The 25,275-nt window shown below is 40.4% G+C and overlaps 1 protein-coding gene across 45 annotated transcripts in view; it reads right to left on the bottom strand.

The window, feature by feature from the left end:
• The window catches only part of ZNF438 (zinc finger protein 438), a 297,450-nt gene that overhangs the window by 196,619 nt on the left and 75,556 nt on the right, over positions 1 to 25,275 (bottom strand). For 34 of the 45 annotated variants that reach the window (XR_010934694.1, XR_010934693.1, XR_010934695.1 and 31 more), the window contains one exon: positions 6,213 to 6,290. The exons of 9 other annotated variants lie outside the window; for them this stretch is intronic. Coding sequence is in view for 22 of the 36 variants with exons in the window: in XM_067705163.1 (XP_067561264.1) it covers positions 6,213 to 6,214 (2 nt within the window). In the remaining 14 variants the exon portion in view is untranslated. Of the gene's footprint in view, positions 1 to 6,212; positions 6,291 to 8,082; positions 9,095 to 25,275 lie in introns of those variants that run through there. 2 more of the 45 variants (XM_067705256.1, XM_067705198.1) reach the window with 2 other exon arrangements.

The raw sequence follows: 25,275 nt of genomic DNA, 5'->3' as shown, positions 1-25,275 counted from the left end.
CTTTCAGGAGAGACTTAGGGCTTTAATGGGGTAAAGGTTTGGGGTAAACCTAGGACATGACCTTGGTACTCCTCAGGCTCATGGCCACTTCATTCGTAACCTTGTCCTTGTAACTTAACGAGTTCCCTACATTTCTTATCTCTTCTCTGTATACGTGGAAGAAGTTTAAGTGGATGACAATAGCTCAGAGCTCTCTTTCAGTATTCACCATCCTGTAACCTATGAACGTTGCCCAGAAACCCAGAAACACTTCTGAAGAGCAGTTTTGTGAAAGTACTTTTACAAAATGTGACTTTATTACTCAGGCTTATTAAAAACTTCAAAAATATAAAGAATTATCCTGAGAATGTTAACATTAACTTTAGTCCGATAAGTCTATGACTAGTGAGCAGACTTAGAACATTCTGAGTCCTCACTGGCTATGAACATTTCAGTATCTAGCAGAGTTCAGACCTGTTGGATATGGTATAGAAACTAATGATTGCTTCTGGTAAGTGAAATGAGGTACCTGGTATGTAGCCAGGACTCTCTCTGCTGCACTGAGATGTTTAATTCAGTGACGCAGTTTGGCAAACCATGGTGGTGGGGACTTACAAAACTGACAAATATTATTTGGAAAGTTTGTAGAGCAATGTTAAGAAGTGAAATACCACAAAATCTATCCAAATCATCTCATTTAATGCTTTGTGGGTTTTTGCTTGTTTTTTGCTTTCATTAAAAATCTCTCAATCTTTCAAGGGTTTTTATACGTGTAAAATCATACTGAAATTCACTAGCTTATTATTCTCACAACCATCCCAAATGGTCAGTAAAGCAGGCTTTATCCCCATAGGATAAATGAGGAAACTGAAGCTGAGAGCATTAAATATTTTAAATTAAAATTTCATTATTCTCCAAAGAAGATATACAGATTGCCAACAAACACATGAAAGAATGCTCAACATCACTAATCATCAGAGAAATGCAAATCAAAACTACAATGAGATATCATCTCACACCAGTCAGAATGGGCATCATCAGAAAATCTACAAACAATAAATGCTGGAGAGGGTGTGGAGAAAAGGGAACACTCTTGCACTGTTGGTGGGAATGTGAAGTGATACAGCCACTATGGAGAACAGTATGGAGGTTCCTTAAAAAAATAAAAATAGAACTACCATACGACCCAGCAATCCCACTACTGGGCATAGACCCTGAGAAAACCGTAATTCAAAAAGAGTCATGTACCACAATGTTCATTGCAGCTCTATTTACAATAGCCAGGACATGGAAGCAACCTAAGTGTCCATCGACAGATGAATGGATAAAGAAGATGCAGCACACATATACAATGGAATATTACTCAGCCATAAAAAGAAACGAAATTGAGTTATTTGTAGTGAGGTGGACGGACCTAGAGTCTGTCATACAGAGTGAAGTAAGTCAGAAAGAGAAAAACAAATACCATATGCTAACACATATATATGGAATCTAAAAAAAAAAAGGTTCTCAAGAACCTAGGGGCAAGACAGGAATAAAGACGCAGACCTACTAGAGAATGGACTTGAGGACACGGGGAGGGGGAAGGGTAAACTGGGACGAAGTGAGAGAGTGGCATGGACATATATACACTACCAAACGTAAAGTAGATAGCTAGTGGGAAGCAGCCACATAGCACAGGGAGATCAGCTCGGTGCTTTGTGACCACCTAGAGGGGTGGGATAGGGAGGGTGGGAGGGAGACGCAAGAGGGAGGGATATGGGGATATATGTATATGTATAACTGATCGACTTTGTTACAAAGCAGAAACTAACACACTATTGTAAAGCAATTATACTCCAATAAAGGTGTTAAAAAAATTTCATTAAAATGGTCACGGTTATTAGTGAGGGAGGTAAAGCTTACACCCAACCCCCCACCCCCGACCAATTCCAAGTTCACTGATGTTTCCCAACAAATAAAAGTCACGCAGATCTGTAGGATCAGTCTGCTTAAACAGTTAGATAGCCAGACCTGGGATCAAAACCCAGTTCTATCGCTGACTAGACTTCTGACATCAGATACATTTTTAAAACCTCTCTAAATCCCAAGTTCCTCCGTTGTAAAATGGAGTTAAGATCATAAAAGACACGTAAAGGACATGGCACGGAGTGGGTACTCAACAAATTTTAGTTCTCCCCGCTTCCCTTTCTCCTACAGGCTCCCTCAAATCTGAGCAGACCATCCATTGTCTGGTTAAACATGTGGATGGTTAGTGAAAGCCTAAGTTGTCATAAAAAATTTAAGTCAAGAGATCTGGAGATATTGATAACACAAGAGTAAATTAACTGCCACAGGCAAAGAAGACCAGAGCAGGAACTGCTGTCACTGTATGTACTGTTACAGAATAGCCAAGAGAGTGGTTCTTTTTTAAAAATCCATGATGTTGAATCCTTTTTTAAAGGGGACAGGTCATATCAAAACATCACACCTTGAATTTATTCTCTGCCATCTAATAAACATGGCCCATTGTTGCCAAACGTAAGTTATTTAAAATACGTCAAAGAGATGGGAAACATGTCCGACTAAGGCGTGGTTTGAGACTTCTGAGTGTGGATACGCTGGCAGGCTTCACGTCCGGCGTCGGCCAGGAGTGTGAGACTCCAGGGTCAGCCGGCCGTGTCAGTGGCAAAGGAGAAGTGAAATTCTGACTGCTTTAATCTCCTCTCTGCTGCCCCCCGGGTGAGGATGGGGTGTGGTGTGGTGCACAGACACCAGCAGGGGATGGGCCCGGAGGGGAGGGGAGGAGGTGTGGGCAGGAGAGAAGCATGAACTCAGAGGAAGGGCAGCTGCTGCTGTCAGGAAGCAGGCGTGGGTCTGCTGCCAGAAAAATGAAGCGCTTATCAAATCTCTTGCTAAAAATATTAAAGCGCATAGCATAATTTAGACTATTGCTTCAATTTCAACTAGATGCTAGAGAATCATGTAAGTATCGTACATGTGACTCCGGCTGTTGGCGCAATCCTGCCCAGTGAGAACTGAGGTTGTCTTACTGCACATGTGGGTGGCTAGTACACGCCTTACGAGTACGCTACAGGTCGCATTCCTCATACACACAACTTCACTTATGATTATGAGTTAGACGTGGACATGAGTAGACAATGGTCTCCTTCCATTAAATGCAAACTGGCGGAAATTACTGTTTAAGTTGCCAGGTTGTAAGAGAAAACAGATCAGACTAATGAGGGTGAAGTCGTATAAGCGGTTTATAAAAGAAATCACGCCGAGGTCAAGGCTGACATCGCTGACTCCCATACATCCATGAACACGTACACATGTGACCTCTGCCTTCCCACCACCACTGCTCAGACTCAAGCTGGTTCTTATTTCTCTGCCATTCACATGCAGTTGACGAATCCTTTATCTTGGCAAACGCCCGTTGCTCATATGTCACCCGTCTCAGAAGCCCCTGAGGGCTTCCCACTGCTTGAGGGACAGAGGCCTGACTCCTACGTTCAGCCCCTCCTTCTAATTCAGTGGTTCTCAACCACTGGGGGAGCGTTAAAAGATAAAGAGGCTTAGGTCTCATGCCCCAGCAATTCTATTTATTAGTTCCGGGGTTAAGATCCAGGGACTTGTATGTTTAAAAAGATCTACGGATGAGCGCTTATTCACTGCCAGGGTGGAACCACTGGCGCCATTTTCCCACCTATTATTTCACTGACGTAAACTAAACCTTCTGTTCCAGCCAGTAATGCTGTTTCGCTTGTCTGTTTGTAACTCTAGTCCTCTGTTCATGCTGTTAATCCAACCTGGAATATCATTTCCTCTCCTAGCTCTTTATTTAGACCTTCACCATTGCTCTAAGACTAAATGAAATCCCACCACTATATTTATAACCATGGGGAATCATGCCATTCTGATCATCCTAAGAACGTTTGCTACCTTCCTGAAGTACTTTATGGCAATTAACAACATATTGTTTGCACTGCGAATGCTTCTTTCATACTCTACTCCCTGATTCAGGCTCCTGGAGGGGAAAGGACACTTTTCATATTATCTTTGGTTCCCGTTCCCCAGTCCCCAGCATCTAGGACAGTACTAAACATAAAATAGACACTCACTCCTGTGCTCCAAGCTCATAAGATGCTGAACATGTTAAATTCTCTAAATTTTATGGAGTGCTATTCTTACAGCCTGACAGCAGAAACCGTCAGCCTCCAGGGCTGTTTACATACACGGGTGCTTTTCATGGCAAAGCATCACTACGCCCACGTAGGAATGAGAATCACTTGTCCACAAAACTGATGTCATGTCAAATACAGAGCTGATGCCTAGAAATGTGTTTTTCCTATAGAGAGAAGTATTTTCCATGCTTATATATTTAATTCCCATAAGCCCACAGGACAACTGAAAGTGAGCAGTAGTAAGACACTCCTCATCTGTCAATACCTCACTTAACCCCCATGTGACAGGGCAGCTGAAGCCCTATTTACCATCCGAATCTACTGTGGGATGATGAGAAGAGCAAGTGTCCCCTTGCCCTCAATTCCGAAGACATGAGAGTATCAGTGACCTATCGGTAAATGTTCCTTATGCAAATACTGAAAACCAAAAAGCTGCTGGTATGAGGGTATCCAATATGGGGGGAGGGGCCATGCCAGAGCCCCAGCTCAGACCCTCCTACAGCTCAGGCTGCCCAGAAAGTTACTGTTCTGCTTCTAGGGAACGAGAGATGTGTTTCCATATCCAGAGTTAGAAGTTCTCTACAAAACAATGTGATACACGGAGGCTACACTGGTACTTCTGGGTTAACTAGTCTTGGGAGGGCTGGCTGAGAAACCTAACCACTATTTATAACATTGTTTTTGTGGAAAAATGCTTTCTGCATTCCAAACAGCAGAATTAGACATGAACTTTGGGACTACAGTTTATTTCTGAGGCTGGGAACTGACCGTATCTTGTTAATTACACCACGGTCAGTGTTTGCCTAGGATAAGATGGCAGTGTGCAGGTCTGCCAGGAGGGCACAACGAGGGAGAACAGTTGCCATGAATACGGACCATATGTGTCTGTAAGGATGAAAGACGGAAGGGGATGATGGGAGAAAAGTCCAGGCACATTCTCAATTTGTTATACAAATATTTACCAAGCACTATTAAAGGTTATTGCCGAATGCTGTGTAAGACAAAAATAAGTCAGACAAGAGGTTTGATTTTCTGGCCCTCACAACCTCGGGTGGGAGATAAGACAGACATCAACACACACACTAAAGCTGCAGGGTGAAATGTGCTGAAACAGTGGTAAAAACAAAATCCTGGGCGAAGCCAGCAGAGAGGGGAAGAGCTCGTGCTTCTAGCTGGAGTGATCAGGGAAAGCTTCGTGGAGGGGTCCACACCTGAGCTGAGCCTTGAGGGGCCAGCTTGCGCCAAGATTTCAACCGGCAGAGAAACCAGAAAGGGAGGAGCAAAGGACGTCACAGAGAACACCAAGGAAACAGTCCAAGTTGAGACGCAGAGGCACAGACAAGAACGAGAAGTCAGAGAACAGGAGAGAGCTCAGCTGGCTAAGGCGGGGGGTATTTTTAGGAGCTTGGGAGAGGGCTGTGAATGCCAGGGGAAGGCATGGATTCTATCCAGTAGTGAGTGGGGAGCCATTAAAGGGTTTTAAAATTATTGGAGTGGTTCTACCTGCAGATCTGTCTGGCAACAAAAACAGGATAGAAGACAGAATGAAGACAGAAGACCATTAGGAGATAATTATAATAGTTGGGATTGGTTAAGATGACTTTTCAAAGCTACATTTTTTGAATAAATAGTTAACCATTTAAGGTTCCAGTTACTATATATCGCCCTTTAATGATCAAGAACATATTTTAAAAAACCGTACAAAGACTTAAGAAACTGAAATACAAAACATTTGTTACAATGGAAAACCATCTTAGAACCATTAAGTTTGGCACACAGTTGGGACTTGTTGCCTAGACTTGATACAAAATAAAGGACGATTTTGAAGTGCTACTCTCAGTTTTAAAATAATACCTTGATTTTAAACATTATATTTGTAATAAGCACATGAAATTTAGTACGTAATCATCTTTCCACTATTTTCCAAGACCAGTGATTCAATATACAAGGGGACTCTGAGATATTCTGAGCAATTTGAGCGTTGAGAAAGCCTCAAAGGTGGTGAACTTAATTCTTTACATTTTAAATCAATATTAAGCTGATGCTGAGAGATGTGAGCAGACTTACATGAGGTGACTCGACTTAGCAAATGTCTTCTAAACGTCACATTTTCAGTGTTGGTTGAGACATGACATTCATCTTTATCTGAAAACAAATGTAATGGAAGTAATAAAATTGAAAGAACTGATAGGTAGCTCACAGAAGCCAATTAGATGATTAAACATCATAAAAGAGTTATATTTAGTTCTACAAAACTGACATTACTTATATTATGTATAATTTAAGAACCTAAGATAAAAATCTCAAGCTATGCTCAAAGACTTCTAAAATAGGAAGTATAACATATTCCCTTCCTATATTTTTTATGTCAATCTCCTAAAACTTCTGGAAAATATATTATTAGATATTTAAGCCCAATTTACGCTGAATCGTTTAAAATTTAGCGAACAATCAAGCCCCACTCAGCACTAGAGAGCAGGGAGCGATGAAGTTGAGTAAGAGATAGTTCCTGTCCTTAGGAAACCCACAAACCGCCAGAGACAGACAGATCAACTCGAAAAACCCCACATCAAGGCAAATACAATAAACGCTGCAAGTGGTCCAGAGTGCTTCGGGTTTGGGGGAGGGCTCCTCACTGCAGGGAAGACGTACAGAGGCTCTGTGTTAGGGACTGAACTGTGTCTTCTAACCCCCCAAAATCATGTGTCGAAGCCCTCATCCCCCAGTACATCAGGATGTGTCTGTATTTGGAGAAAAGGCCCTTTAAGATATGATTAAATTAAAATAAGGCCTTTAGGGTGGGCCCTAATCCAATCTGACTGGTGCCCCTGTAGGAAGAGGAAGTTAGGACACAAAGAGACACACCAGGGGAAAGACCATGTGAGGACAAGGAAAGAAGGCGGACATCTGCAAGCTGCGGAGAGAGCCCTCAGAGGAAATCAAGCCTGCGACACCTTGATCTCAGATGACTAGCTTCCAGGACTGAGCAAACAGGCTGCTGCTGTTGAAGTCACCCCGTCTGCAGGATTTTGCTACACAGTCCCAGCAAAGTAGCGTGCTCTGTAAAGGTGACATTGAAATACAGTTTGAAAAGAGACAGGGCTTTTAACAATCGGATAAAGGTAAGGTTTAGAAACAAGTAACGTTCCAAGAAGAAACAAAAATTATTTTGTTTTAGGCACAGAGGCCACAATACAGAGTATGAGCTCAGAAAAGTCAGTATACTTCTATGATAAAAGCATAGTCTGGGGGTGAGGAAGAGAAAAGGGGGGCAGGGAGTGAGGGGGAAAAGCAGGATGGAGGGAGGGAGCAGGAAACCCACAGACCAACAGACAGACGAGGACTGGAAAAGGGGCTGAATGCTACACTCAGTATATGCAGCTGTATTTTATACATAAAAAGAGCCACCAAGGGTTTTCAGTAGAAAACTCATTCGAATTTGTACTCTAGAAAGATGGCTCTGGTTTTAGAGTCACTATGAGAAGATTCGAAAGGCGGTGAGACCTATTTTGTTACTGTAATAGCCAAGGTAAGGGGAAACCAGGGCAACTGCAACGGATTTAAATCGTCAAAAATACACTGAAGACGTGCTTGAAAGTGAGAACACGAATAACCACGCCATCAGTTATGCAAGACCGAGGGCTGGAACGGTTACCAGCATTCAGTCGGACAGTCACAGACGCAGTGTCCTCGGCCGCCACAGACCTTCCCTTTCAATCACCACCTTGCGTGTGGGCATTGATCATGACTTTAAAAAATCAACCAACCCAAAGACTCAGCTCACTTCTGACCTCTTACCCTAGAACCTGATAATCAACCTATAAAACCTATAATCAACCTATAAAAATCCTAAATTCATTTCCTAAAGCAGGCAGTCCTTCAGAATCATCTGTGTGGTCTCCCTTGTTACAGCAAGTCAATAAGACAGTTTGCTTACCTTCTAAAAGGTTTACTTATTTGAGAGGGGAGCTTTCCACAAAGTCTGCGGTCCATCAGTGAAGTTGAGGAAGAAGAGGCAAAGGAGGCAGCACCCGGTCCTGTCTTTTCAGGGCGGAAGGAGGGCTAAGAATAACTTAACAGGCGCTGGTGAGCTTAGAAAGAAATTTCAGGATGGCAATAAAAGAGAACAGAAACTTCCAGTAATTGGGGGAATTAAAGAAAATGGAGAAATGGAATTAACTACTCTAAGAGGCCTGGCATAGTTTGAAAGGAAAGCTGAATCTTTAACAAGACTTGTTGTTTTCATTTTTAATGCCAGTAAAAGGAAGAGAGGTTAATAATGGAGCAAAGTCTAGTGAGAAGGTGGGAAAAGACGTCTGGTTAGAGTTCGCCATGTTAAGAGGAGAAACTGTTTTCTCTTTATGGTTAGAAATGGAAGAAAGGATGGGTGACGGATATAGATAAAAATTATTGTGTAGAAGGGCGTACAGTTGAGGAAGTTAAGATCAATAGCACGGCCATCTGCTGTGATAGAGAGGGGGGAGGGAAAGAGAGGTGGAGAGACAGTATATAACTGAAGGAATCTCTGAATTTGAGGCTTTGAAGGGAAAACACTAGCCAGAGAAGAGGAGGAAGGAAAACAGAGGGACTTTCAGCATTTGAGATCTTGAGATGATTCTGGTTGACAGCACTGATCAAGTTAAAGAATATAACTTGTTATAGTACAGTTAAAAAATAGCACTGCCTACGAAAGCCAGGTTTACATTTCTGCAGAGGAGAGGCAAGAATTCTGGGGGTAAGATCAAAATTATAAAAACTTATTCAAAATAGAGCAGGGGGTCCAGATGACATGAGGACCCAGAAGTAGGTTGGCAGTGGAACTGGGGGTTCCATCTGAACAGGGTAGATCTGACTTCTTAGAGAAAGAGGATAATAAGAGTAGGGCTCCAACCAGGTTGACAGGTGAAAAAACACCATTCTTTCTCTCCCTCTCTCCCTCTCTCCCTCCCTCTCCCTCTCCCTCTCTCTCTCCCTCTCCCTTTCTCTCTCCCTCTCCCTCTCTCTGCCTTATCTATTTGATGAGAGAGAGTGAAAGACTGACCACACATGTCACCAGTCTCTCACCCTCTCTTAGAACTTGCTTGCCCAAACCTGCATACATTCCCCTCTCATCCACATGGCAAACTCAGAAGGGCAAGTTAGGTCAGTCCAATTCGAAGGGGTACGATGACTAGAGTCAGACCTAAGGATGCTTTTACCCAGTTCCCCCACAAATAAGGTCGACATTTTTATGCCAACCTGAGTTATGTCTGCTTCTCAAAGGTTCGGAAGCTGGCAGAAGGAAATGTGATATACTTAATTGGACGCCTCAAACTCCAAAAAATGGGATGAAAAGTAAATAAACGGAGATCAATCTGAAGGAAACTGTATGGAAGGGGAGTTGAGTCTAAATCTTGTCAGCAGCCACAGTGAACTTTTACATCAGAGACCTAAAACTGAGACCTAGTTCAGGTGAAGAACATTACTAGAGATGGGAAGATTTCCAAGCATGGATTCAATGCCTTTTTTGTTTTTGGCTGTGTTGGGTCTTCGTTGCTGCACGTGGGCTTTCTCTAGTTGCGGCGAGCAGGGGCTACTCTTTGTTACAGTGCGCAGGCTTCTCATTGCAGTGGCTTCTCTTGTTGTGGAGCACGGGCTGTAGGCGTGCATGTTTCAGTAGTTGTGGCACGCAGGCTCAGTAGTTGTGGCACATGGGCTCTAGGGCGCGCAGGCTCAGTAGTTGTGGCTCGCGGGCTCTAGAGCGCAGGCTTCGTATCTGTGGCACACAGGCTTAGTTGCTCCGCAGCATGTGGGATCTTCCCGGACCAGGGATTGAACCTGTGTCCCCTGCAGGTGGATTCTTAACCACTGTGCCACCAGGGAAGTCCCAGATTCAATGCCTTTAAAAGGTATAATACTATTCACAATTTTTACTTTTTTGAGTGTCAGTTTGGTAAGGAATTTGTTCATTTCATACAAGTTGTCAAATGTACTGACATAAAGGTGCTCATAGTATTTTCTTATCCTTTAATATTTCTGGGATCTCTAGTAATATTTCCTTTTTATACCATATTGTTAATTTGAGCTCTTTATTTTAAGTAGGAGTTTATCAATTTTATTAATATTTTCAAAGAAACACCTTTGACTTTGCTAATTTTCTTTGTCTTTTTTCTGTTAGTTATTTCTAGTTTATCTGAATTTAGTTTGCATTTCTTTTTCTAGCTTTTTGAGATGCAAGATTAGATGGCTGGCTTTTAATGTTACCTTCTTTTTTTTTTTTTTTTCTTTTTTTTGCGGTACACGGGCCTCTCACTGTTGTGGCCTCTCCCGTTGCGGAGCACAGGCTCTGGACGCGCAGGCTCAGAGGTCATGGCTCAAGGACCCAGCCGCTCCGCAGCATGTGGGATCTTCCCGGACCGGGGCACGAACCCGTGTCCTCTGCATCGGCAGGCGGACTCTTAACCACTGCGCCACCAGGGAAGCCCTAATGTTACCTTTTAAACAAATGCATTTAAAGCTGTACAATTCTCCCCAGGCACTACTTTGTGTCTCACATGTTCTGATACTGATTCTGTTCAATATATATATATATATTTTTTTTTTTTGATTTTTCCTTTCCTTTGCAGTACGCGGGCCTCTCACTGTTGTGGCCTCTCCCGTTGTGGAGCACAGGCTCCGGACGCGCAGGCTCAGCGGTCATGGCTCATGGGCGCAGCCGCTCCGCGGCATGTGGGATCTTCCCGGACCAGGGCACGAACCCGTGTCCCCTGCATTGGCAGGCAGACTCTCAACCACTACGCCACCAGGGAAGCCCTCAATATATTTTCTGATTGTGGTTGTGAGTACTTCTTTGACCTAGGGATTATTTAAAAGTGTGCTGCTTATTTTCCATGCAAATTGAGAAATTTTTTATCTTTCTGTTATATATTTCTAGTTTAATTCCACCATGGAACATATACTTTATGATATCAATCCTTTGAAATCTGTTGAGATTGGCTTTTTGGCTTAGCACACGTTCTATTCTGGTAAAAGTTCCACGCATGCTTGAAAAAAATGTGCATTCTGCAGTTGTTGGAAATAATGTTCTATAAATAGCAAATAATGTTCTATAAATAGGTCAAATTAATCACATTGTTTAAATAGTCTATCACCTTACTCATTGTTAAAAATCTGCTTGCTGGACATATATTAAGTTAACCTTAAATAACAAAATAATACCTGCATTCCAATATACATTAGGTGCAGACAAATACTGTTTGATTCCGCTTATATGAGGCACCTAGAATAGCCAAATTCAGAGAGTCAGAAAGTACATTGGTAGATGCCAGGAGCTTGGGGGTGGGGGGAAGGAAATAGGGAGTTAGTGTTTAATGGGGACAGAGTTTCAATTTAGGAAGGTGAAAAATTCGGGAGATGGATGATGGTGAGAGCTGCACAACAATGTGAATGCACTTAGCGCCACTGAACTGGACAGTTAAATATGGTTTAAATAGTATGCTTTACATTATGTGACTTTTACCACAATAAAAAATTTTTTTTTTAAATCTGCTTGTTATATTAGTGGTTGAAAGAAGGTTGTTAAATTCTCCGACTATGATTGATCTACTTCTCCTTTTTGTCCTGTCAATTTTAGCTTTATATATTTTGAAGTTATGTTGTTAGGAACATATAAATTTAGAACTGTTCTGTCTTCCTACTGAATTGATCCTTTATCATTATAAAATGCCCCCCTTTATCTCTCATAATTCTTCTTGGCATAAAGTCTGCTTTGTCTGATATTAATATACAAGAGTTTCTGGTCAGTATTTGTATAGTGTACCTTTTCTTTGTTTTCCATACCCTTTTATGTGATATATAACTTATGCAAACTATATATTTTTTCTTTTTAAAAAATCTAGTCCAAAAATTTGTTTTTTAATTGGAGGAATAAGCCTATTTACACATAATTTAATTATATTTAAGGATACCTTTCTGTTATAAATTTTCTATTCATTCCATCTGCTCTTTTTTCTTCACTTATTCCTCTTTTTTTGATTAATCAATTTTTTATTATACCATTTTACTTTTGGTGAAGTTTTTGTTTAAACATTTTTGTAATATTTTTAGCAATTATCTTACAGATTATAAATACTTTCTTGATTTACAGTTGACTTTTACCACTTCCTGAGCAAGACAAAAATACCAGTTTAACTCCATTTCTATGTATGTTTAAGGCCCCACGAAACATTACTATTGTTGCTTTCAATGGTCTGAAATCTTTTATACTTACTCATATATTTATGCTTCCCTATGCTCTTCATTTTTCCCTGAGCTTTTATGGTTCACTTGGGATTACTTGTTTTCCGAGTGAATAACTTTCTTTAGTATTATTGTACTGTGGGTCTACTTGTGAGGAAGTGTCACATCTTTTGTCTAAAAACATCTTTATTTTGCCTTCAATTAAAAAAAAATTTTTTTGCTGGGTATAGAGTTTCACGTTGGCCATATTTTTCCTTTCTGCACTTAAAATTTAAGGATGTCATTCCTTTATGATCTGATTTTAATAATGTCTGTAGGACAGTCAGCCACCAATCTGACTGTTGCTCCATTGAAGGGAGTGTGGTTTATTTCCTTCAGTTGTTTTAAGATTTTTCTCTTTATAGCTGGTTTTCACAAGTCTCACTAAGTTGTACTTAGGTGTGTTTTTCTTCATATTAATCTTGCTTGGGGTTCACTAAGTTTCTGGTGCTTCTTGAACTTGTGGATTGCTATCTTTCATCAGTTTGGAAAACCTTTGGTCATTATCTTTTCAAATATTTCTTTTGCTCATTCTCTCCTCCTGGGACTCCAACCACATGTACATTAGATGAAGTGACTCAATCCCCTATGTCTCTTAAGCTGTTTTTTTTCTTTCCATTCCTTTTTCTTTCTGAGCTTGTACTTTTTTCCACTGAACTTTCCTTTAGTTCACTAGTTCTAGTTATTTTTGTTGTGCCAAGTTTGCTCTTAAACTCAAATCTTAATTTCAGATACCGTATTTCTCAGCTCTAGAATATCCACTTGATTATTTTTTGATAGATCCCAACTTTCTATTGATACTGTTCATCTTTTCATCCACTTTGCTAGCCTCTTCCTTTATTTCCTTTAACACATTTACAACAGCTATAAAATCTTTGTTTGGTAACTCCTAAGTCTGTATCATTGGTGGATCTGCTTCTCTTGTACCTTCTTCTTTGAACTTTTTTTTTTTTACTTTTCACATGTCACCTAACTTTTTAGTTTATTATCAATACTGTCAATGTAACAGCCATAAAACTGTGGTTGATGTTATCTTCTCCCAGTGAGGGCCCATCCTTTCCTCTATTAGACAGGTAGGGTGAGAAGCTGCTCACTTCAATCTAATCAGCTTATTTCTGGTGTAAAACGTCTCAAAGGTGAAATCAGTGTGTGTTTATTGCAGCTGCACCCTACTCCATCACATGGAGACGGTCTCCTAAGCACTGCAGGACTGCAGAAGACGTCACTGCATATTTCCAGCTCAACTTCCCAACCTCCCATCCCGCCCCAAGGCTCAGCAAACAACCTATGGGGAAAACGAGCTGTGTGTCTGAGGCCTCCCTAGGTTCCAGTTCACCATGCCAGACTATGTGACCATCAAAATTCCCATGGTTCCTCTTTCCCTTATAGAATTTCACTTCCATAGCAAGCTTGATCCTTAGCCAGTGTCCATTCTCAGCAAACACGCTCAGGAAGGATGACTGCTAGCAATCTCATCTCCTACATGCTCCTCCATTTCTGCTATTTCAGCTCATTCAGCACTCTTCGTTTTCATAGCTCTCTGAGGTCTTCAAAAATGACTGTGCTTAAGAGTGACACAAATATTTTGAAACTTCTCCCACTGAGAAGTGGGTATATGTCTCTCCTCAACCTTGAATTTGGGTAACCTCTTTGACTTATTTGACCAATAAAATATGGTGGATATGACAAGACACCAGTTTCTGGGCCTAGAGCCTAAGACGCTGACAATTTTAACCTCTTATATCTAGGAATATATATATGGAAGGCACTGAACTGACACTAAAGAGGGCCAACTAACCTGATCTGGTAAAAAACAATAATAAAACAGCTTTTGCTTTCATCAATTTTCTCTATTATTTGTCTGTTTTATAATATTTTATTTTATTGATTTCTACTTCTTGTTTTCTACCTTCCGCATACTTCGGGTTCATTTTGCTTTGATTTTTCCAGCTCCTTAAGGTGAAAGCTTAGATAATTGGTTTTAGACTTTTTTTCTTTTCTAATGTATGTATTTTAAAGCTATACATTTTCCTCTGAGCACTGCTTTAGCTGCATAAATACTGATCTAATGTGTTTTCATTTTTCATTCAGTTAAAAAATATTTTCTAATTTTTCTTGTGATTTCTTGGAACCATGGTTTTTTTTTAAACTGTATTGTTTAATTTCTAAATATTTGGGGGAGGAATTCTATATATTCTATTGTTATTTACTTTTAGTTCAATTTAGAAATAGTAAAAGAACATATCCTGTATAGTTTTAATCTTTTAAAATCTATTGAGACTTGTTATATGATCTACCTTGATGAAAATTCCATGTGTACTTGAAAAGAATGTGTGTTCCTCTATTATTGAGTGCAATATTCTATAAATGTCAATTAAGTCCACTGGTTAACAGTGTTGCTCCAGATTCTAGTTTTTATTAATAGCCTGCCTACTTATAAATCAAATGCTGAGAGAGAAGTGTTTGAGACTAACTACAACTGTAGTTTTGCCTATTTATCCTTTCTGTTCTGTCAATTTTTGCTTCAAGTATTTTGAAGCTCTGTTATTGGGCTCATAGACATTTAGGATTGTCATGTCTTTTTGATAAACTGATTCTCTTGTCATTATGAAATATCTCTCAATATTACTAGTAATATTCCCCGCTCAGAAGCCTATTTTGTTGTATATTAATACAGCCAGTCCAGTTTTCTTAATGATTAGTGTTTGCATGGCATATCTTTTTCAATCCTTTTACTTATAACCTGTGTGTTCATATATGAAGAGGATTTCTTGTGGACAGTTTGTGGTTAGTAGGTCTTGCTTTTTTATCTAGCCTGATGATCTCCACCTTCAGAGCATTTAGACCATTTATACTCAATATAACTATTTATATGACTGAATTCAAAGTAACCATCTTGCTATTTTCTATTTGCCCAAATTTATCCTTTTCCCATTTTTTCTTGCCTTATCTGGAACTGAATATTTTTTAGTATTTCATTTTATCTCCACTGTTGGCTTATTAGACATACCTGTTTCTTTTGTAGTTTTAGTGGTAGCTCTGGTGCTTAAACTATAGCGCTTTAACTTACCACAATCTAACTTCTAATAATAGTACACCACTTCACATATAAGTAAGAATTTTACAACAGAAGATACCTATTTCCTCCTTCCTGTCTTTTGTGCTACTGTCACCACAGTCTAATTACAGTGAGACTGTCATGCTGAAAAAGCTAGGTGTAGGCACTCTGGTTGACAGCCCCAGCCAAGAATAGCTTTTGAATGATCCTTGTCAAAGTGTCAGAAATGTGAGTAAAACTGTCTTGGACTCTTCAAACCAGCCCATCCTTTAACTGAATGCCACCAACTAACCTCAGCTGATGCTACATGGAGAAGAATAACCACCATCTGAGCCTGCCCTTTTCACTGACCTACAATTTGTGAAGTACAACAAAATGGTTGTTGTTCTAAGATTACAAGTTTTTAGGTAATTTGTTACAGAATTAGATAACCATAACAGATACTGGTACATGGAAGTGGGACTCTGTAATAAAAATCTTAAAATAGTGACATTGGCTTTGGGACCAGGTGGTGAGCAGAAACAGGAAGGGCCTCAAGAATACTGTTAATGAAAGCTTAAAGGACATTAATGAAAATGTTAACAGATGGAGAAATGACAAGCCCTCTTACACAGTGGTGGAAAAATTGCAACACTATTCCTTGCATTAAATAGAAAAGAGAAAATGTGCCCAATAAAGTGGCAGACTTGGCTAAGGAGATTGCCAGGCAGAAGGTTGAAAGTGATGTCTCTTTTAGCCAAGTATGATATGGAATGCAAAGAGAAAGATGAGTTACAAAAGAACTCTTTCATTTTCAAGCAGAATTTAGAGCTAACAAAAGAATCGTTTCATTTTCAAGCAGAATTTAGAGGAGCCAGGACTTGCTCTTTTCAAACATAAAACATTTTCTCATCCCCATTCTCCCCAGACAGAAAAGTAAGAAATGGCTTCAAACTAAAAATCAAGTCTAGGGCTCTGCCAGTAAAGCATGGTTTCAGGATAAAAATTTCTAGAGTGTGACTATAAAATACTGTATTGAGACTGAAAAATGATTTAAAGTTGTATCTAGTTCAGTTCTAAGAATCTTAAGAGTGTGCCTCTTACTTAGACTCTCTTTACTAGATAAAAGGCCTCTAGGAATCTTGAGGGTGTGCCTTTTGGACTCTTTCAAACAGAAAAGCTTCTAAGAATCTTTTTTGCGGTACGCGGGCCTCTCACTGCTGTGGCCTCTCCCGTTGTGGAGCACAGGCTCCGGACGCGCAGGCTCAGCGGCCATGGCTCACGGGCCCAGCTGCTCCGTGGCACGTGGGATCTTCCCGGACCGGGGCACCAACCCACGTCCCCTGCATCGGCAGGCAGACTCTCAACCACTGTGCCACCAGGGAAGCCAGCTTCTAAGAATCTTATGGGTATCATCTTCTAGTGCCTTGACACACAATCTGAAGTAGAAAAAAGCATATCTCAAAACAAATGTGGGTGTGACTTCTGTCTAACGGAGTGGATTATAATGTGATACACAGGAATCTCACAAAGTTTTCAAAAGAATTATGTCAGATTGGACTGAAAGGAGCAGAGACAGAACAAACTGAAAAGATGCTTCTGGATTCTCAAATTTCTACAAGCAGGAAGCAAGGCTGAAAAGACTACCCAGTTATAAACATGAACCATTTCGTATAGAAAAAGCTGGGTGACTCAGAATTGCTTGAGTGAAGCCAGGAGCCATGGACAATCATTTCCAGGGAGTAGAAATGACCTAATAAAGAAATGACAACATCAGAATTTCAAAATTGCTATGAACCAGTGAAAGCTATGTACCTCTTGTTTCCTGGATTTTGAGTGGAAATGTTTACTTCAGTTATTCTATGCCTGCTTCTCCATTATGTGTTGAATAAATAACTTGTCTCTTGGAAGGAACTACACCAGAGGAGCTTCCTGGTGTAGTTACATCTGGACCTGACTTATATGACAAGGTGCTGGAACTGAAGCTTGAGGGTAAAGCCACAGTGGGATGAGAATTCTGGAATTCTTGGGAGGGGTTGAGTATATTCTGAATATAGGAGGAATGCAAAATGATTTGTGGCCAGATTTAATCTAACTGTGGTAGATTAAAGATGATCACAAATTCCCTGATACCTCTTCCATTGAGAAGCCACGCCTATGTCCCATCTCATTGAAACTGGGAGGGCTCCGGCACTGCTTTGACCAACACAATATGGCAGAACTGATGTGGGGCCAGTTTCCAGTTTTAGGCCTTCCCCTAAAGCACCTTTCCCTTCCTATCTCTTGGAAAAGTCTCTCTAGGAGTCCCAAGCCACAATAGTAGAAGTCTGACTACCCTGAGGCTATGCTAGAAAGATCATGTGAACACAGTCTTCTACATTTTTCCAGGTACCATATATGTGAGTAAGATATCCTGGATCCTCCAGAGCATCCAATCCATCTACAAATGAACACCATCCAGTGATATCAGTCAGTGCAACATGGAATAGAAAAACCAACCAGCTGAGACTGCCTGAGCTCCCAACCCACAGAATCATGAGCTATACAGCACAACTGCTGTTTTAAACCACTCAGTGTTGGCGCAATTGATTATGTAATAACAGATCACTGAAATAGTGATTTTTGTAATTTACTTAGGTTGTTTCAGGGGCCACACCGTCCTGCCTCTAACCTCTACAACTGAACTGGAAGCAGAAGCCTAAGCCTAGGTCTTATGCAGAAGCAATCTGCAAAGTTCATTATACGGTAAAATGATTTCTTAGAGATAAAAAGGCCAGCATTGGGGCTTCCCTGGTGGCGCAGTGGTTGAGAGTCCGCCTGCCAATGCAGGGGACACGGGCTCGTGCCCCGGTCCAGGAGGATCCCACATGCCGCAGAGAGGCTGGGCCCGTGAGCCATGGCCACTGAGCCTGTGCGTCCGGAGCCTGTGCTCCGCAACGGGAGAGGCCACAACAGTGAGAGACCCGCGTACCGCAAAAAAAAAAAAAAGGCCAGCATTCTCAGAGATACTATAAAACAATTCTCCAAACATAATAAACTTCAACTAAGTTACTGCAATTAAAACCAACAATTTTCTTCTTACTAAGTAAGCTACTTTTCACGTATAATCAAGCCAAAAGATGCACTCACAGGTTGTCCTGTAGTTCATTTAACAAATGCTTATTTAGACAGTTTCTCGTGATTAAAACAAGACTAGAATTACAAATACAAAATTAAGACCATTTGTAGTAGTCTCAACCAGTGATTTTAAAAAAGAACATAAAGAAATACTGGTGTACTAAGGTAAATTATTAAGTACAGACCAGGTAATAGCTGTTACTAAGGTGATAACATATATGAGTATATATATATATATATATATATATATATATATATATATATATATATATACACACACATATAAACACACACACACACACGTGTGTATGTGTGTGTGCGTGTGTACACTCATATCTTTTTATAAACAGAGGAGTGCCCGGTGCCAGTATGTTTACTGCAGCATCATAACAGCTAAAATCTGGAAACAATTTAAATATATATTTAAATATAGGAAAATAGCTAAGAAGGGAATAGAGAAATGAAAGGAGACCTTACTTTTTTATTCTACATATTCTATACTGGACATATGAATTAAATAGTTAAAAATGTTTTACAACAAGCATGCCTCACTTGTGAAAATTCACAATGAAAAGCACACCATTCCAAGCTAACGTCTGTGGCCACATTCTACTGTCTTTAGAGACAGAATGAGGCCCTGTTCTAAGCAGTCTAAGCACTGGAGAACAGCCAAAATTATTTCTCAGGGAGAGCCATAACCCATCAGCACGTATTTCTTCAGGCCACATCTACGCATAGGCGGTAGGCAGTCTATTTAAATACTTTCCCTCCTCAGGTTCCCCAGCTTCCCTAAGAGGATGCCAATCTCCCCACCTCGCTGGCTATTAAAGCAAATGGCCCCGTATCTAACATGTAACTGAGAACGACTGCATTCTAGGTACTTGCCAGGGTGTGAGATGCTAAACTTCCCGTTACTCAGTTTTCACCGAAAGCTCCTGCAGGACTGCCATCTGTCTATTCCGTCCAACCATTCTTTACTCTCTAACCGCGTGTCCGGATTAAGAGGGACCACCCGAGAGCAGCAGCATTCTTGGCTTCGTCCTCTTACGCTCACCTCCCCATTCACGCAGCAGAACTGGTGTGTTCTGTGAACTGCCCTTGATGTGCAGCCACTACGCTGCACTGAAGGGAGGTTTAAGAGACAGGTGTGGAGAAGAGCACTGTCAGTTACTGACTCCAAGGACGCTGCTGAGGACAGAGCTGAGTACGCTGCACTACGACTGAAAGGACATGCTTCTCTTTGAAGTACAATCATTAGGTTTCTCCCAAGATGCTGATAAAATTTGACATTGTAAACACTGGAAAACATAGCTCACCTTAGGAGAGGTCTCTTTAAAGAGCTCAGAGCAAAATCTGTGAATCACCTCAAGCAAATAAGGGAGCTTTTATGAGATGCATTGTGTGTCCTACCCTTAGCCTATTTGTCCCATTTTTGTCACCCCTCTTTTTTTTTTTAACAGTATTGAGATACAATTGACAAACCATGAAATTCATCTGCTGTAAGTGTACAGTTCATTGACATTTTAGTCAATTTACAGAAGTGTGCAGTAATCACTAGAACCCAATTTTAGAACAGTTCCAACCCCCTCGCAAACTCCCTTGAGTCCACATACAGTCAGTTCCCAGGCCCACTCCCAAAGCTCCTCTGATTTGCTCTATGTAGACATTTCCTACAAATGGAGTCATACAATTTTTAGCCTTTTGAATTTGGCTTCTTTCGCTTAGTATAGTATTTTTGAGGTTCATCCATGTGTCAGCACATATCAGTATTTTCCCTTTTTCAACTGCCAAGTGGTAGTCCAGTGTCTGGACATACCACGTTGTGTTTATCCATGTAAAGGTTGAGGGACATTTGGATTGTTTCTCATTTGTGTCTGTTATGAATAAAGGTACTATGAACAATGGCATACAAGTCTGTGTGGATATATGTTTTCATTTCTCTTGGGTAGATTCTGAGAAGTGGAACTGCTGGGTTATTATGGTGTAGTGGTTAATTCTCTGTGTCAACGTGGCCGGGCACAGTGCCCAGACGTTTGGTTAAACTTTATTCTGGGAGTGCTTTTGGATGAGATTTACATTTAAATTGATGGCCTCTGAGTAAAGCAGACTGGGCTCCATAAGGTGGGTGGGCCTCGTCCAATTAGTTGACGACCTGAAAAGGACAAAAGGCCAACTTCTCTGCACAAGAGGGAACTCCCCAGAAGATGGCCTTCAGACTTCATCAGCAACGTCGACTCTCCCTGGTTTTCCAGCAGATTGGCTTTGGACTCAAACTGCATCCCTTTCCTGAGTTCCCGGCCTGCAAGTCTCCCCTATCAACTTTTGGACTCACCAAGCCTCCACAATCCTGTGAGCCAATCCCTTAAAATAACTTTCGTCCCACATACAAACACATCCTATGCGTTCTGTTTCTCTGGAGAACCTGACCACTGCATATGGTAACTCCGTTTAATTTTTAAAGAAATGGCCAAACTGTTTACCAAGGTGGGTGCACCATTTTACACTCCCGCCAAAAATGCATGAGAGTTCCTGCTTCTCCATATCCTAGACATTAGACAGCGTCTGTCTTTTTGACTTATGGGCATCCTGCTGGGTACAAAGTAGTTATCTCACTGTGTTTTATTTATTTATTTATTTATTTTTGTGGTACGCGGGCCTCTCACCGCTGTGGCCTCTCCCGTTGTGGAGCACAGGCCCCGGACGCGCAGGCTCAGTGGCCATGGCTCACGGGCCCAGCCGCTCCGCGGCATGTGGGATCTTCCCGGACCGGGGCACGAACCCGTGTCCCCTGCATCGGCAGGCGGACCCTCAACCACTGCGCCACCAGGGGAGCCCCTCACTGTGTTTTAAATGTGCATTTTCCTACTAACTAATGATGCTGAGCACACTTCCATGCGCTTATTCGTCATTTATGTATTGTTTGATGAAATATCTATTCAGTTCTTTTTCTCATTTTAAAATTGAGTTGTTTGTCTTATTATTGAACTGTTAAAGTTCTTTATATGTTCTAGACACAGTCCTTTATCAGACATGATTTGAAAATATTTTCTCTGTGGCTTGTCTTTTCAGTTCCTTAACAGTGTCTTCCGAAGCACGAAAGCTTGTAATTTAATAAAGTTAAATTTATCAATTTCTTCTGTTATGTCACATGCTTTTGGTGTTACATCTAACAACTCTTTGCCTAATCCAGGGCCATGAAATTCCTTCTGTGCTTTCTTTTACACATTTTACAGTTTCAGCTCTTACATTTAGGTCCGTAATTAACTTTGAGTTAATTTTTGTGTATGGTTGATTTTTATGAGGAAGTTCATTTTTTGGCATAAGGATACCCAATTTCCACAGAACCATTTGTTTAAAAGAGAACCTTTTCCCTACTGAATAGTCTTAGCAGCTTTGTCAAAATACAATGGACCAAAAATGTAAGGTTTATTTCTGGACTCTTGATTCCACTCTACTGACTCGTACGCCCATCCTTATGGCAAGGTCACAGTGTCTGGGTTACTGTCGCTTTATAGTGAGTTTTAACGTTGGGAAGTAACAAAGTCCTCCAACTTTGTTATTTTATTCATTTATTTTAAATTTTATTTTACATTATATGCACGAATGAATACCATCTTAAATTCTGAAAAAAGACATGTATTTATTTACATTTCACAAAAATAAAATAAATGATATTTTAAAGGTATTTTTAAAAGAACATATTCCTCTTAAGATTTGAAAGTGACAATCACTAATATATTCCCCTAGGAATAAATATTAAATTAAGCCTCTCCATTCCCTACACCCACAACGACAAACATTTATTGAATGCTTACGACATGGTTCAAAGTTAGGTGCTGAAGATACAGAGATAAGTAAGACACAGTTCCCCATTTCGCACGTAAATAGAGAATGATGGTGCAGTATATTAATAGCAACAACAGAAATATGTACAAGGTACAGTGGAGGCAAGGGATATTAACTTTAATCAGATTTGCCATCATATAATAAGTTTGTTTCTGAAAACATGGTTTAAATTTTTTGACTTTTTTCAAAGTGAGTTTAAAAACACCGCAGAGGCTAGTGTATACAAAAGCTTGGAGTAAGCAATCCTTGCATAAAATAGAGGTTCTCTCAACTAGTGAGAGCTTCTAATTTGTCCTTTGTTTTAAGGTTACAAAAGGAATTTACACTAATGGAAAAATTCAAACAAAACAGAAGTATTTATAGTAGAAAGTGAAAGTCTCGTTTTACCTCCAATCCACCCTACTCTTCCCACCACAGGTAACTTCTGTTACGCTTGGTCAACTGATCGTTCAAAGCTATAGAAGATGCAGAGAGTAGGAACTCTTGAAATAAATCAGCAGAGAAATCTCATACCTTGCTTTAGACAGAAAGAAGCCTCAGCCTCTTTCCCACTAACCATGACATCAGAATAGCTAGCAAGTCTTAAACATTATTCTTTTTCCTTCTATATCCCATCCTATGCCCTAGAAAAGGTGAAGATGAAGAAGCAAATGGACCTAAGCAGTAGACCTGAATAATATATACGTGTGTGTGTGTAAAGTTTATAGTTACCAACTCCTGAAACTTGTTCTACAAGAGATTTTAATAGGTGTTCTTAAAAAAGAAAGGAAGAACAGAAGGAAGCCAGAGGAAGGAAGGAAGGAAAGAAGGAAGGAAGGAAGGAAGGCAGTGGGCATTTCCGTCAAATATATTTGGGAAATACTAGGTTAAATAAAATATCAATATTCACTGAAATGCTCTCACCTTACATAAAATTAGCCAACCACCACACTCTTTAATCGTGGATCACTTAGTGATATCTTAAAAGCCAAGATCGTCACAAAAATATGGGTAACAAGCACTGGCTATAGTTTCCCCTTCATTATCACACTTCAGTTTATATAGCTGAACAAATGGGCATATTCAGAAATACGCAGAGGGCCACATAAATTTGCTACTGGCCAAAAGACTATAAGAAAGTCAGCAGACCGTCTTAAGATTCCGTCCTTACTGTGTTAGAAAAACTGGTTTCACTGCTTTGCTGTATAATTCTTCCTTGGCTGTTTTATACAATAAAAGGATGAAACTAGAGACAGAAGTCTGGCTCTAAAATTAAATGCACTAAAGTATTTGTTTTTAATAATAATAATAAGGAAATACAGTCCAAGGAGCCCAATAAAAATTCTATCCATTTTTAAATTTGCTTTACAAAACCAAAACAAACTGGATTAAAGGAGTTTGGGATATTAATGTAACAATTGCTTTACTGTAGAAGAACTTTTAAGGGGTTAATAAAAAACTGCTGTGAAGTTATATTTGTCTATAGTGACTACCACCACCAACATCTGTGCAAAAAGGAACTGTCAGTTTGGATCTATCTCCTTATATGTTAGACTTCAAATCGAGATGTAACTCAACAGTGAGAGCTGTTAAACTTGCCACTGAGATTGGATGGGGCCTCTATCACCAACGTGGAGTCATGAATGATAATTTTTCAATGTGTCTTATTCCTGCCTTCCTGCTGAAATTTTAAATGGGTGAGAAATTTGGGAGGACACTCCCTACTGAAGTGGATCCTTATGGTAACTTAAAGAGCTGCTGTATGTCCTTGGTGGAAGCTGTTTTGAAATTCCACTTCAGTAAAAAAATAAGGAACAAATAAGTCACCAATGGAGAAAGGTCTCCATCGTATACTTAAGTTTCTTGTTGCTGTTTCTTCACCGCTGTTGGGAACACAAAGTGTGATAATGATCACCCATATATATAAATGTCAAAGAGACTCACTCCTTCCTATCTGAACCCCAACCATTAGTTTAATGCCCGACTCAAGCTTCCTTGATGAAATCTCTCACTGCTCTCTAACTCAAGTGAAACGACTTCTCCACTAAGCCACCTGGTTCTCGTTCAGGCCTCTCACATAGCCCATCATCATTTTTATGGACCTTAAGTTGCTGTTTAACCGGTCAGCGTACAGATCCTGTGTGTTGAGAAGTCTGGACTCCCGGTGGTAGGACCAAAGTCGCACACGTCTTTGGAGAACACACAGTGCCAGGCACGATGCCGTGGATGTCGGCATTCTCTAAGTATCTGTCCACTAATTAACATTACCACTGAGTGCTTTATGATGGCCCTAGGAATAACGATATGGGAGAAAATATAAGCATCTTCCCATCATGAGAATAATAAATGGGCTTACTGGTCTTAGGAAATGTTAACAGACTATCTATAATTTAAGTAATTTATGACTAAATGTCCTTTTTCTCTATGACCAAGTAGGAAGAGGAGAGAGGGTTACGTTGTTAGACACGTGCTTAATCGCGCACAGACGGAACACTTCCGAATCTACAAACGTAATCTACTTCATTCATTCAAACAACCCTCTATCGAAAGCCACCTGCGTGACAGGCTGTCTCAGGCAGCCTAAAAGGGAATGAGAAATATCAACAGGCATGCTGACCCCTAAGGCAGATTCAAACAGAATCAATCCAAAAATTCCTCCACCCACCTTCATGGAAAACCATATTACACATGGGAAGGTGCATAAAAAATATTTTATCTCACTGCTTTCAGCCATGTAAATAGCTTTGGCCAGCAAACTTAAATTATTCTAGAAACTCCTTCAGAGAGACATTGTTTCGATTCTATCCATCCCCAAACCCCAAGTTGACGGGTGGGTACATGGCAATGCGCTCTAAACAACACGAGCAAACTTACCCAGGGCTGCGTCTAAAGGGC

The sequence above is a fragment of the Pseudorca crassidens genome, chromosome 1 (genome assembly GCF_039906515.1).
Source record: "Pseudorca crassidens isolate mPseCra1 chromosome 1, mPseCra1.hap1, whole genome shotgun sequence".
Lineage (NCBI taxonomy): Eukaryota > Metazoa > Chordata > Mammalia > Artiodactyla > Delphinidae > Pseudorca > Pseudorca crassidens.
This window is presented reverse-complemented; position numbering and strand designations above follow the sequence as displayed.